We start from the raw sequence: 13,294 nt of genomic DNA, 5'->3' as shown, positions 1-13,294 counted from the left end.
ATAAACATCTGGTTCCACAGCTTACAATACGTGCTGTGCAACTGGTTGTTGGCTTGGAAAGCTTTGGCAGGAGCAAGGATGGATCCTTGCTCTTTTGCAGGTTGTGCATGGGGACTGATCCATTCTGGAGAGGAGGCCTTCCCCATTTTGGGGAACAGCCTAAGGCAACCTTGGGGATGGGGTGAGCCTCAGTGCTGCATACCCTGGCTTGCACCCTCAGGAAGCATTCATTTAGAGGCCAATGCCCAGATGGCTTCCACTGCCTTACTGCTACTAGTTTCTCCCAGCGTTCATGTCTGCCTTGTGACCAGATCTGTCCCCTATGCTACGCCTCTGCTTCTTCTGCCAGCAAACCAATAGACAAGTTATGGCCAGTTTTATTTCACAAAAAGTTTTCTGGAGTATTTATTTGGGGTCCTCAGCTTCTCTCTTGCCTCCTCAGGTGGCAACTGCAATGCTGAATTGGAGAAACAAGGTGCCTAGATGACAGCAGATCTTATCAACTCCCCATTGTTGAGTACCACAAAGTATTCAACAGAATAGGTAAGCAGAGTTAATCAGTTCTACCATTTGTTCTTTAAATAACAGAATAGAGCTATTCCATCTTGCCCAAAGTGAAGAAAAATATAAAATTTGAAATGGATTCCATAATCCATCCCAAGAATTCCTGAAGAGGACCAGCATAATTAAGATGTTCTGCACAAGCCCCAAGAGCTCAAGAATAAAGAGGGGTACAATTCCATACCATGCCAAAAAGAACATATGAAATATGATGTCATACTTCCTAGGGATGTTCCCAGATTATGTCAAATTATTTCCTCAAAGGTTGAACACCATTGTTATGACAAGTGAAATACTAGCTCTTTTTCTTGCCAAAGGCTTCCAAGCATGTTCATGCTACTTTTGGAACAGACCTGCAATCCACAGGAATGCAACTAGTTCCAAGTCAATTCTGCCTAGTTAGAACCTTGGATTTTGAGTAGGGTTGGAGATTCGGACAGTCCGAATCTGGATTTTTACTGACTCTGCACTGATTCGGATGGATTCGGACGAGCAGGATCCGAATCTGAGCTTTCCAAATCCTATCAGATCTGAATCCATGAGATTCGGATTACCAGCCAAATTGCATTTTTATTTTTTGGTGGTTTTTTCACATTTCGGCCTGCAGGGGACGCAATTTCAAAGCTAGTGGCACCAAAATATCAGGGTATCATCAGGAGACTGTCCTGATGATACCCCCCCCCCAAGTTTGGTGCAGTTTGGTTTAGGGGGACCAAAGTGATGGACCCCCAAAAGGGGATCTCAAAAGGGGTGCAACTATCCCCCATTGTTTCCAATGGGAGCTGATAGGGGATGGGGACTACACTTTTGAGAGTCCATAACTTTGGCTCTCCTGAGCCAAACTGCACCAAACTTTGGGGGTATCATCAGGACAGTCTCCTGATGATACCCTGAAATTTTGGTGTCACTAGCTTTAAAAATGCTGGTTTGCGTGTTTCACCGCTCACTCACTCCAGCAGGCTCCATGTGCAGGAGCAGTGAAACATGCAAACCAGAATTTTTAAAGCTAGTGGAACCAAATTTCAGGGTATCATCAGGTGACTGTCCTGATGACACCCCCCAAGTTTGGTGCAGTTTGGTTCAGGGGGGCCAAAGTTATGGACCCTCAAAAGGGGTGCCCCTATCACCCATTCTTTCCAATGGGAACGAAGGAGATGAGTGCTACCCTTTTGAGGGTCCATAACTTTGGCCCCAAAATTTGACGCAGTAACTGCACCAAACTCTGGAGAGGTATCATCAGGACATGTCTCCCAAGGTGATTCCCTGAAGATTTTGGTACTGATACATCTGCAAATGTGGCCCCTGCAGATATCTTGAGAAATTTGCACAAGATTCTTCCATTCTGCAGTGACTAATGGCTGCATTTTCTGTGTCAATGGGGAATTTCTGATAGAGGGCTGTGAAGTGCATATTTCTCATGGTAAACCCACAAAACTTTCAGGGTATCTTCAGGAGTGTCTCTAGATGATACCACCAGTCCAGGTTTTGGGAACTTTTGCTTCAGGGGGCAGTGGAGATGGGCCTCTACCAGCTTTGGAGTCCCATAGAATTAAGCCCCACTGAAAGCAAAGTTCCCCAAACCTGGATGGTGTCATCCAGAGACTCCTCCTGAAGATACCCCCCCCCTGGAAAGCTCTTTGTGACTCATACATTCAGAAATGTGCACCTCACAGCCCCCTCTACTCAGAAATTCCCCATTGACAAGCAATACAAGCTTTTCAAGCTAAGTCACCTGCAGAACAAAGAATCTTGAGCAAATTTCTGGGGGTGCCTGCAGGGATGCATTTTGAGATGTAGTGACACCAAATTGTCAGGAGTATCATCAGGTGACTGTCCTGATGATGCTCCACCAAGTTTGGGCAGTTTGGTTTAGGCTATGGATTCTCAAAAGGGTGTGCAACTATCCCCCATTGTTGTTTCCAATGGGAGCTGATAGGGGATGGGGACTACACCTTTGAGAGGTCGCATAACTTTGGCTCCCCTGGAGCCAAACTGTAATTTAAACTTCCGGGGAACATCATCAGGGACAGTCTCCTGATGGATACCTAGTGAAGATTTTGGTGTCACTAGCTTTTAAAATGCTGGAGCTTTTACAGAAAGTTTCAACCGCTCACTCACTCCAGCAGGCTCTCCATGTGGCAGGAGGCGGTGAAACATGCAAACCGGAATTTTTAAAGCTAGTGGCACCAAATTTCATGGTATCATCAGGTGACTGTCCTGATTTATGATACCCCCCCCCCCCCCAAGTTTTGGTGCAGTTTCTTGGTCTTCAGGGGGGGCAAAGTTATGGACCCCTCGCTAGGCCTTCTGTCCCCCCATTGTTTCCAATGGGAGCTAAGGAGATGGTGGCTACCATTTTGAGGGTCCATAACTTTGCCCCCCCTAAACCAAACTGCACCAAACTTGGGGATGTCATCAGGACAGTCTCCTGATGATACCCTGATATTTTGGTGCCACTAGCTTTGAAATTGCGTCCCCTGCAGGCCAAAACGTGTAAAAACACCAAAAATTAAAAAAATAATAGAACGGACCCGAATTTTTTGGATTTACCCGAATTTTCGGGCATATCCGAATCGGCTATGATTCGGATTTGGGCATACAAATCATTTTATGCCCCAAAATACTCAAATCCAAATTTTACCGAATTTTTTTAGTATTGACCAACCCTAATCTTGAACTGTATTTCAGTTGAGTCAGAATTCCACCCATCCATGGCAACAATACACATGCATAGATAGTGCTAAAAATGAAGTTGATTGATACATTTTCAGTGACAGATCCTATTCATTCACTGGCACACCATCCACTGTTGAACAGCAATAATCTAAACTTTTACCAGTCCATGACAAGTTACTCCAAATTTCTTGTTCTCAGGCCAGAACAGAGGAACATCACAATACCTAACATGCTACTTATTTATAGGAATCAACATTTTAGTACATAAATATTATTTTACATTAATTATAAATGATGATGATTATATAAGCATTCTCTGATCTGAAACCTGATGTAGATTGATTTACTATTATAAATAACATTCTACTTACCACTTTCAAAGCAGGCATCAAATAAAAGGTGTCCCTTTTTTGGCTGTCCATAATAACCTGGTGGAACTGCAGGGTATTTGCTTAAATTTCCTGTTATAATTTCATCTATTCCTATAGAACTACCTGTTGTGATAAAAATAAGAGTTAATTTGATTTAAATACTTTTCTTGACAATGCAAACAGTTTGGACAAGCAACAGCGTATAATATACTGCCATATCCTATGCCAGTGGTGGCGAACCTTTGGCACTCCAGATGTTATGGACTACAATCCCCATCAGCCCCTTCCAATTGGCCATGGTGGAAGGGGCTGATGGGAACTGTAGTCCATAACATCTGGAGTGCCAAAGGTTCGCCACCACGGTCCTATGCCATATAATACAAACAACATTTCCTGATAGCAATGAGACTTTATAAGTGAGTGATATGACCTTAACAATGTTACTTCAGCAATCCCCGCTAACTGGTTTGTCTGTTTCTGGGTCTTTTTGGAGGCTGTTTTATTGGTATCGTTCCACCTGCATAAAACCATGTTGTATAGATCACTAAACCCCTTCCTTTGGTTCTTGGAACTTCATTCCTCACTTTGATCCCCAACTTTATAGCTGGTTTTAGTTTGGGACTTCTCTTCCACCCCAGGAAATCCTTGCCCCCAGTCCAGGTTTCTTCCTTCTATCTTTGATCTCTCACAGTAAAACTTCTCTTCAGGATAAGGCAACTTTTTTTTTTACTTTCAACCTTTATTTCCACTTCAATTTCCCATCACCCCAACCTGCAAACAATCAAAGCAGCATTGGTAGGATTGTATTAATAAGTTGCAATGTTGTACATGCTTTTGTTCTCCCTTGCATTTCATCTTTCCAGCCTTGTATTTTATTAGAATAATAAAGATTTTTAAGATTCTCTCTGGTTCATTTTCTTACTTCATGGAGTGCTGTTTCAGATAAGGACTAGGGATACACTAGTGATGGCGAACCTTTTTGAGGCCAAGTGCTCATCTGCAACCCAAAGCCCACTTATTTATCACAAAGTGCCAACACGGAAATTTAACCTGAATAGTAAGGTTTTAGTTTAGAAAAACGGTTGGCTCCGAGGCACGTGTTACTCAAGAGTAAGCTTGGTGGTAGTCGGTGGCTTTGCTTTGAAGCAACCGTGTAACTCTTCCAACGGGTGAATCACGACCCTAGGAGGGTTTACTCAGAAGCAAGCCCCATTGCCAGCAACTGAGGTTACTCTTATGCTTTAGTTCTTTGCATGAAAATCAGTGGGGTTTAACAGCGCTTAACAGGGCTAACTACACTGCTTCCCCAAGTCTTAGGTTTAATGCTAATAATCAAGCCCAGTGGCCCAGCGGCCCAGGCCAGCCTAGATGTGGGGGGGGGGCACTCTGTTTTCACGTGCCCACAGAGAGGGCTCTGAGTGCTACCTCTGGCACCCGTGCCATAGGTTCGCCACCACTGCACTAGGTTGTACATTCCCCAAAAAAACTGCCTGGTGACACAGTCCAACCCTACACATGTAAAGGACTGTTCACACATTATGGGCCCAACTGTTATCAGCCAAACTAAGGTGGGATGGGCTTTTTTTAGAAGAACTTTTTTTAGAAAAGGGGGCTTTTTAAAGAAGAGATTTATCTATTACATCTCCCCTATAAGGTGCCCTAGAAGTACAGGCCAAAGATGGACACCATCTCCTGTGCTGGTTCAGTGGTACTAATAGGGTAAAACCTGCCTGGACATGTCTCCCTGCCAGTCATTTAAGTGCACAACAGCCAGCCTCTTCTTTCCTAAAGCCAGGAAAGACAAAAGCTTATGCTTGAGAAACCAGGACTGCAACACGGCTGTCTCCAATTCAACAAAGGATATACTGATATCTTGAAAGACTTCCTTTCAATTATTCTTCAACGCACTAATCCTATCTTCCTTTTCCTGACTAACCTATAGGAAAAGACCACTTTCATTTGAATGGGAAAAATCTGAATTATGATTCAATCAACTTGCCCTAAAATCTAATCATGTCTGGATGTTTCCTGGGCTTCAGACATTAAGCAAAAGTGCCCATCTCCTGTTCTCCTCTGGAGAAGAAGAGATGCCTGTATCCAGAGAGGATTAGCACTCTTAAGGCCAAATTTTCCTGTAAATTAGATGCTCACCTTGCAGACAGTGTCCAGTGCTTTCTGGACTACCTTTTGGTTCAGTTATGCTGTGTGCCAGCTGCTTTGACTCTGATTCTTTGGAGCTCAATGCGAGCATTAAACTCTGCTTCTCTTGGACCCTTCTGCTCCAAGATAAGGTAACTGTCACCTCTTTTCACACAAAACTCCAATCTATTCCAGACCTGTCCCTCAACTCTATCTATAAGACTGTGTGAACTCTTTGAGTGCTTGTCATCATTTGTGTGTGTACATTTATTTTATTTTCCTTAATAAAACTTGTTAAATTTTACCTCTGACTCTTGTGGATTTCTAAGGAAGAAAACCTTCTATAAAAACAGGTAGAAAGATTTCATGGTTGCCCCAGTTCACTAAGCAAAGTCTAACCCCGCTAATTCCCCACCCTAAAAGGCACACACCCCAGCATTTTGGGTAACACAACTTCATTCCAGATCACTGATTCGATTCCTAAGCACTGTCATTCCAGTGGGGGGAGGGGGATCTGTTCTTCCAGTCCCAGAGCAATCACCTAGCCCATGCTTGCCTGGGAACAGTGAAGCTTGGAGAGTGAGGGCTCCTTCTCTGCACTGTTCCCGGCAAAGTGGAGCAGGCAGTGGCTTATACAGGGATGGGATGCGGAAATGGCTTTCCACTGGCTGGGCTGAGCTTCTGCAGCTCATTCAGCTGCCTTCTGTCAGAAGCAGCATAGCTCAGCAGGCAGCCAGAAATCCCTCACAGGTCTTTCCATATGTCTGGACTAATGAAGCCCAATGGACCATCCAGCCAGTGCACCTTTGCCAGCAGTTGTTACCACCTGTACCCAGAGTGGAAACTCCTGCAAGGAACAGCCAAAGAGCATGCAGGCCAGGGATGCACCAATTAATGCAGCAGCCCAAAGAGAGGCATTTCATTTCTTGGCTCCAGCTGCAGGCCTCTTTCCAGGCCAACAATTTTCTGGCTGCAGACTTGGGGCTCTCCCCATCTTTCTTCAAACCCTGTTCTTAGACCATGGTTTGGAACAATAAAACCATAAAATTTAAATGAGACCCATATGTAAAAACCCTTTCTCTTCTCTGCAGACTCTAAGAAATGAGCAACAAAATAAATATGACAAGTATCTCATAATTGCCGATGTATGACACAGCTTTGGGTTTCAGTGAAAGATCTGCTGACTCTTACAAGTACTTGTAAGCAAATGCTAAAGGAAAAGAAAGCTGCTGGCAGATATTAATTAAAGCAGTCAACCACAATGATTCTTCTAGAGTCTTGTCAATTATGCCTTCTCTAATGCTATCACTGCATTCACTAATGCTATCACTGCTGAATCTTTGGTATCACATTTTTCATCGTTGTATGCTCAATCGAAATATGATGACAACAGAGGTATGTCTAGGGAAAATGGAGCCCAGGGCAAAATCTGAGTTCTCCGCCCCCTCCCCCCGGATCCATTTTTTGGTGAAGGCCCAAAGGTAGCCCTGAGTGCAACGAGTTGCAATAATCTAGTCTAGAGGTGAATGTTGCATGGATCACTGGGGCAAGGTCAATTTGGGCCAGGTAAGGTGCAAATTGTCTCATCTGGCATAGATGATAAAATGCCGGGCAGGTTACCTATGCAACCTGATTCTCCATTGTCAGGGAGGCATCAAGGAGCACCCCCTAAAATCTAAACAATAGGTGCAGGGTTCAACTGCACTTCATCAAGAATTGGTAATTGAAATCTTCCACCTGAGCCTCTCCAACCCAGCCATGGGACCTTCATCTTTGCTGGACTTAAGCCTCTAAGCAGCTGGCCAGTATAGCTGGGGCAGCATCCAGATGATTGTACATCAACAGATATAGCTGGATATCATCCACATACTGGTGACAACCCAAACCAAAACTCCAGATCAACCAGGCAAGAGGGCGCATGTACATGTTAAATAGTATTGGTCAGGGAATGTTCCCTTGTGAGATAACAGACATCAAATAATGGCAAGCAGAAGTTCTCTCACTGATTGCTACCCACTGTCCCTATCTCTGGAGAAATGAGCGCAGCCACTGCAAAGCTAACCCACAGATCCCAGCATCAGCAAGATGTCACGGTTGACCAAGTAAAATGCTGCTATCACATCAAGTACTAACAGCAGTCCCAACGTGCTTTCTGTCTCTGGAGGTCATCTGTGAGGCAGGTCAGAGCTGTTTCTGTCCTATGGCCAACATGAAAACTAGATTGGAATGGGTTCAAGGCCAAATTTTCCTCTAGAAAAGCTTGGAGCTGCTCCACAACCACTCTCTCAACTACCTTACCCAGGAAAGAAACATGGGACACTAGGCAGTAGGTGGATGGATCCAGTGATGGATTCTTCAACTTTGAACTCATCTGTACCCTTTTTGCAAAGTCCAGGTGAGCTACAGCTGTTTTTAGTTCTTGGATCTGGATGTTTGATGATTACCTGATTGCAATTAGTGACACAAAGGATCTGAAGAAAGAAACCTTGTATTGCTTGTTCACTCTTTGGGAGTAGAAGAACCATGTATTTTTATCCATTTCCTCTTGCTGATAATAAATATGACTGTTTTTGCCACACTGAAGATTTTTTGGTGCATGAAATGAATGTGGTACCTAATTGTTATACATTTCATGAGCATAAGCTGGGGGTACCACCACTACAATATGTTGCTGCTTTTAGAGACCTCTGTGAGTTGTATTGCCAATTGACAAGATGATTAGAGACCATCTGATTGAGAAAAAAAACAAAAATGTGCTTTCTATAAGAGAATAGCTTATTTTATATTCAGAACTTTCTTTGGAGAATGACTAGCAGCCCAAATTGAGATATTTTGGATGAAACTAAGATAATGAGTTTGGGTTCAGGAAATATAGTGCAAAGTGAGGATTTGTTGCAGAAAGCTTCAGTACATATTCAAAATTCTGATAAGGAAGCTACTGATAAGCCATGAAGTCAGCAAAATAGAATTCAGTAAAAACAGTTTTCATTGTGATGCTTCTTGCAAAGTATTCTAAATGCTCTGTAAAAATAGCTTAGTGTAACTATTGTAAGATGACTGTACATTTTGCTAAGGCTTGTCATAGCCAACAAAATAATTAACACATGCACATCATTCAGATGCCTGATATGACTGTTCTGAATGTGAATAGGAGTAGACCTGTACCTTTAGCAAAGGAATTAAATGAACTATTATGATCTCTGCTACTTTTTTAGGAGAGAGCCAGGATATTGAGTTGATGTTGGACACTGGCTCTGTGGTCTCTATATTGTCTGATATACTTTATTTGCAATATTTTAAAATGCACCATTGGCAGAACCAATGACAGGCAGTCTGGTGTAGTGGTTAAGAGAAGCAGTTTCTAATCTGGAGAATCTGGTTTCTCTCCCCACTCTTCTGTATGAAGCCTGACGGGTGACCTTGGGCCACAGTACTCTCAGAACTCTTTCAGGCCTACCTTCTTCACAAGATGTCTCTTGTGGCGAGAGGAAGAGATTATGAACATAAGCTGCTTTGAGACTCCTTGAAATAAAGAAAAGCGGAGTATAACAACCTACTTTTCTTCAAAATTACAATTGTATGTTATTTAAAAAATCAAATACCTGAATTTTGATAATGCTGTTTGTATATTGTGCCTAATGGTACCCCTTTTCTTGGCAGGGATTTATTTGCTGCATTAAATTTGACAGAGATTCAAGGATGTATTTTGCTCCCCATGTAGATATTGAGTCATCGCAAAGGGCAGTTTCACTTGTGAGTGGGGATAATTCTATATAGGAATTTGGTTGTGTAAAATAATTGACTCATAAAGTAAAAAAGTGACATCCAGTAGCAGACTGGAGGTTTTTTTGTTGCCCAGAAATTGAGATTTTAAACTTTTGTTTAATTCATTTACAATCACAGCTGATGGGAAACAGAAGTCCAAATTGCCCTGGTGGCCCCATTCAGATATCACTGTGGGGTATAAACTGGAGTGGGGTATAAAACCTAACTCTTCTTTATATATTTCAGTAGGATTAATGCTAAGTAAGCAGCTTGAAAATCACAAATTTACCTATCAATCTCTATAAAATATATTAAGTAAACCTTTACAGAGACATTCTATATTGACTACATCAGAACTGTATCAAATTGCAACCAAGGTTAAAAACAAATGTCTGAAGAATTTTATTCTCATATGCTCAAAAAGAGCTAAATGCTAAATCAATTAATTTGATCACAGTCAATATAAGAACATTGTTTTCTGGTTCTCTAACAGAAATGGGCATATCTCAACTAAAAGAATTTCAGGATATTGAACTTCCATTATAGTGAACTCTGTATCCAGCTATTCTGACATTTACAAGGTCTTGTAAATCAACACCTGGTATCTAGGAATGATTCACTCGAGGATTGCTGTTTTATTATAATAGTAAAGTGGCTCCACGTAAAAAACACATGATAATTATTCCAAAATTATCACATGAACCAAGGGAATATGATAATTGCAGAATGAAACGTTAGCAAAGGAGGTTGCAAACTGTTAACCTGGTACATTGTAGTAAGAATCACTTAGGATAGCAATTTATTACAGACCAGATTGAGGCACGGTAGGTTTTCAGCAGGTAAACATGAAAACTATACAGAGATATGAACTTCTAAGTCCATTAAAGTCTGCAATAGATCTATGAGATTTTGCAGTTTGTATGTTACACCTCTGTTGATATACCCCAAAATTGCATTAGCTTTTTTGCTGCTGCATCACACTGACTGCTCATATTCAGCTTACAGTCCACTCATACCCCAAGATCTCATTCACCCACTCTGCTACCCAGAAGTGTATCCTGCATCCAATATGTGTGCTTCTCATTTTTATTACCAAATGTAGAACTCTGCATTTATATTTGTTGAACTGGATCTTGTTCTCATTTGCCCATTTTATCAATGGGTTCAGGTTTCATTGAATTCTACCTCTAACTTCTAGGGTTACTCATCCCTATTTGGTGTCATTTGCAAATTCAATTATTAGTCCCTCTACCACCTCATCCAGACCATTTATAAAATATTGAAAAGTAACAGGCCTAGAGCTGAGCCACGTGGTGCCCCGCTGGACACCTCCCTCCAATCAGATTAAATGCAACTGACAACTACTCTTTGGGTGAGGTTCTCCAGCCAATCTGCTATCTACCTAACTATCCTAGAGTCTAGTCTGCAGGGTACCAGTATATCCATCAGAACATCATGGGGGACTCTGTCAAAAGGGTTATATGTACTTTTCTCCTTAGTGGAGACCCAGGCTTGAATCCACACTCTGCCAGGGATATCTGCTAGGTTTCATTGGGGCTGTCTCATGCTCTCAGCCTAACCTACATCACAGAGTTGTGAAAATAAAATAGAGGGGAGGGGAACAATGTAAGTCATTTTGACTCTCCACTGGGGAGAAGGTGGGACGTAAATGGAGCAAATACATAAAAAAAGAACTACCCAAAAATATCTGCAAGTAGCTGTAAGTTTTCCAAGATAAATATGAGACACTTAGAAATTGTGCCCAAGGAAATTAAAGTTTGGTTTTCCACGCACTTAACTAAATTCAAGCCCTATATCACCTAGTGAGCTTCCATGGAAGATAGAAAATTTGAACCCAGGCCTCCCAAACATTAGCATGGTTTTCTAACTGCTACACCCCACCGTTTTTCATAGAGTGGCTGTGACTAAACAGTAGCAAGAAGCCAGGTTTTGCTAAGTAATGCAAGTCAGGAAGTAGCAGATGGCTATGTGGCGAGAGTCAGGGTAACATAGTGGTTAAGAGCAGGTGGACTCTAATTTGGAGAATAGGATTTGATTTCACACTCCTACATATGAAGCCTGCTGGATGACCTTGGAATAGTTACAGCTCTCGCAGAACTCTCTCAGTTCCACCTACCTCACAAGGTGTCTGTTTTGGGGAGGGGAAGGAAAGCTACTTTGTAAGCCACTTTGAGACTTCTTACAGTTGAAAAACTCTTCTGGCCTGTCCCAACTAGCCCTCCTTGAAAGATCGACAGCTCTGTAAAGAGCCCTGGTCCCCCCCCCCCCCCCCCGCCCTTTGCTGACAAAAACCAAATTGAAAACCTACCAACTGGACCTGTTATCATTTGGGGATTTTTAACCCCCTAGTTAAATAGTTCAATCACATGGGGTTAAATGCCCCTATCTCACCCCATAGGAGTTAAGAATTTCCCTTACCTCTTCTGTATGATAAACAACCTATCTATGATTTGAATTAATAAAATCATAGCTTCTTGTTTCCACTAAGCAACTATTATTTCTTCCCCTCATTCTTCTGTCAATACACTGTAATTTGCTTGGCAATCTCAATGAATTTTCTCAGAAATAAGGCCTATCAAACCTATATGCTCCTTTACTGATGTGACTGCACTGTAATCTTTTGGCCATTATCTTAAACCACAGCATGGAGTCAGGTAGAAGTTTAGTTTAAGTGATTAGACAATTATTATTAATAAAATAATTGCAACACACACATAGCTTGTTAAATGCTTTCCCTTTAACCACTGGAAAAAAGAAGGTTCCCTTCCCCTCAGATGCTCTATATGAAGAAGTCATCATCTTCTAATGTCTCATGATTGCTGAAGGACTCTCGTCCGACTTCTTGGGATGTAGGACTCTCTTTCCTACACCAAGAGAGGGGGTCCGGCTTCCTACTAGATTCCTGATGAGCGAGTCTTTCACTCACCCACCGCCTCTTTACTTTGTAATGGATTACTATTCCCTCCCTAGCCCTGTGATCGGAACCCTTTCCTCCTCGCAATGGCGTCTTTTCCACGAGAAATCGCTCCCTTTTCCTACCTCTAATAAAGAGGATGGAAACCTTCCTTAGTTCCTACGCAAAGATCACATGCCATTCCACCTCAAATTATGGATTACTGCCACCCTTTTTTCACCATCGCCACCAATTCATATCAGCTGTTCCATTCCTCACCTCCCCCGGGGACCACCACTATTATAACTAACCAGTATCTGCAGTCTTGCTCCTCTCCGCCATGTTTGTTTTCATTCCGTCGTTCCCTCCCCCTCCTGCCTGTGAGACGCTGTTCAGGCATCACCATGGTAACCTACGTCATTACACCGGGAGTCCCTTTTTTCTTATGTTGGGTGGGGAGTGTGAGGAAGAGGAGTTAAGAAATTGAGAGAGATCCTAGATCAGGGGTGTCAAACTCAATCACACAGGGGGCCAAAACTCAAAGCACACTTTAGGTTGGGGGCCGAACAGGATAAACATTTATTGCCAGGCTAGAAAAACCCCTCTGCCCTACGGAGAAGGCAGCTGCCTGCTCTGTTGGGCAGAGGGGATGGCAACAGCGGTTTACCTGGTGCTGCCGGCAGCCCCGGGCATGCAAACTCCCTCTGCCCCATGGAAAAGGCAGCCATCTGCTCTATTGGGCAGGGGGGGCGGCCTGCCTGGTGCTGCCGCTCTCGTGCCGCGCAAGCTGGCAACACCAGGCTTGCAAATCCTCTCTGCAACTGCCTGCTCCATTGGGTAGAGCCTGCCTGCCTGCCTGCTGCTGCTG

At 42.9% G+C, this 13,294-nt stretch overlaps 1 protein-coding gene across 2 annotated transcripts in view; it reads right to left on the bottom strand.

Annotated features, from left to right (window-relative positions):
* LOC125433066 (BEN domain-containing protein 5-like) overlaps positions 1–12,805 on the bottom strand; it is a 996,205-nt gene extending 983,400 nt beyond the window's left edge. For both annotated transcript variants that reach the window (XM_048497387.1, XM_048497385.1), the window contains exons 1-2: positions 12,738–12,805; positions 3,609–3,731 (exon numbers count right to left, since the gene is read on the bottom strand). In XM_048497387.1, the coding sequence (XP_048353344.1) occupies positions 3,609–3,731; positions 12,738–12,780 (166 nt within the window). In that variant the 5' untranslated portion in view covers positions 12,781–12,805. The remainder of the gene's footprint in view (positions 1–3,608; positions 3,732–12,737) is intronic.
* Between the last annotated feature and the right edge of the window lie 489 nt (positions 12,806–13,294).

The sequence above is a fragment of the Sphaerodactylus townsendi genome, linkage group LG05 (assembly GCF_021028975.2).
Source record: "Sphaerodactylus townsendi isolate TG3544 linkage group LG05, MPM_Stown_v2.3, whole genome shotgun sequence".
Classification (NCBI taxonomy): domain Eukaryota; kingdom Metazoa; phylum Chordata; class Lepidosauria; order Squamata; family Sphaerodactylidae; genus Sphaerodactylus; species Sphaerodactylus townsendi.
This window is presented reverse-complemented; position numbering and strand designations above follow the sequence as displayed.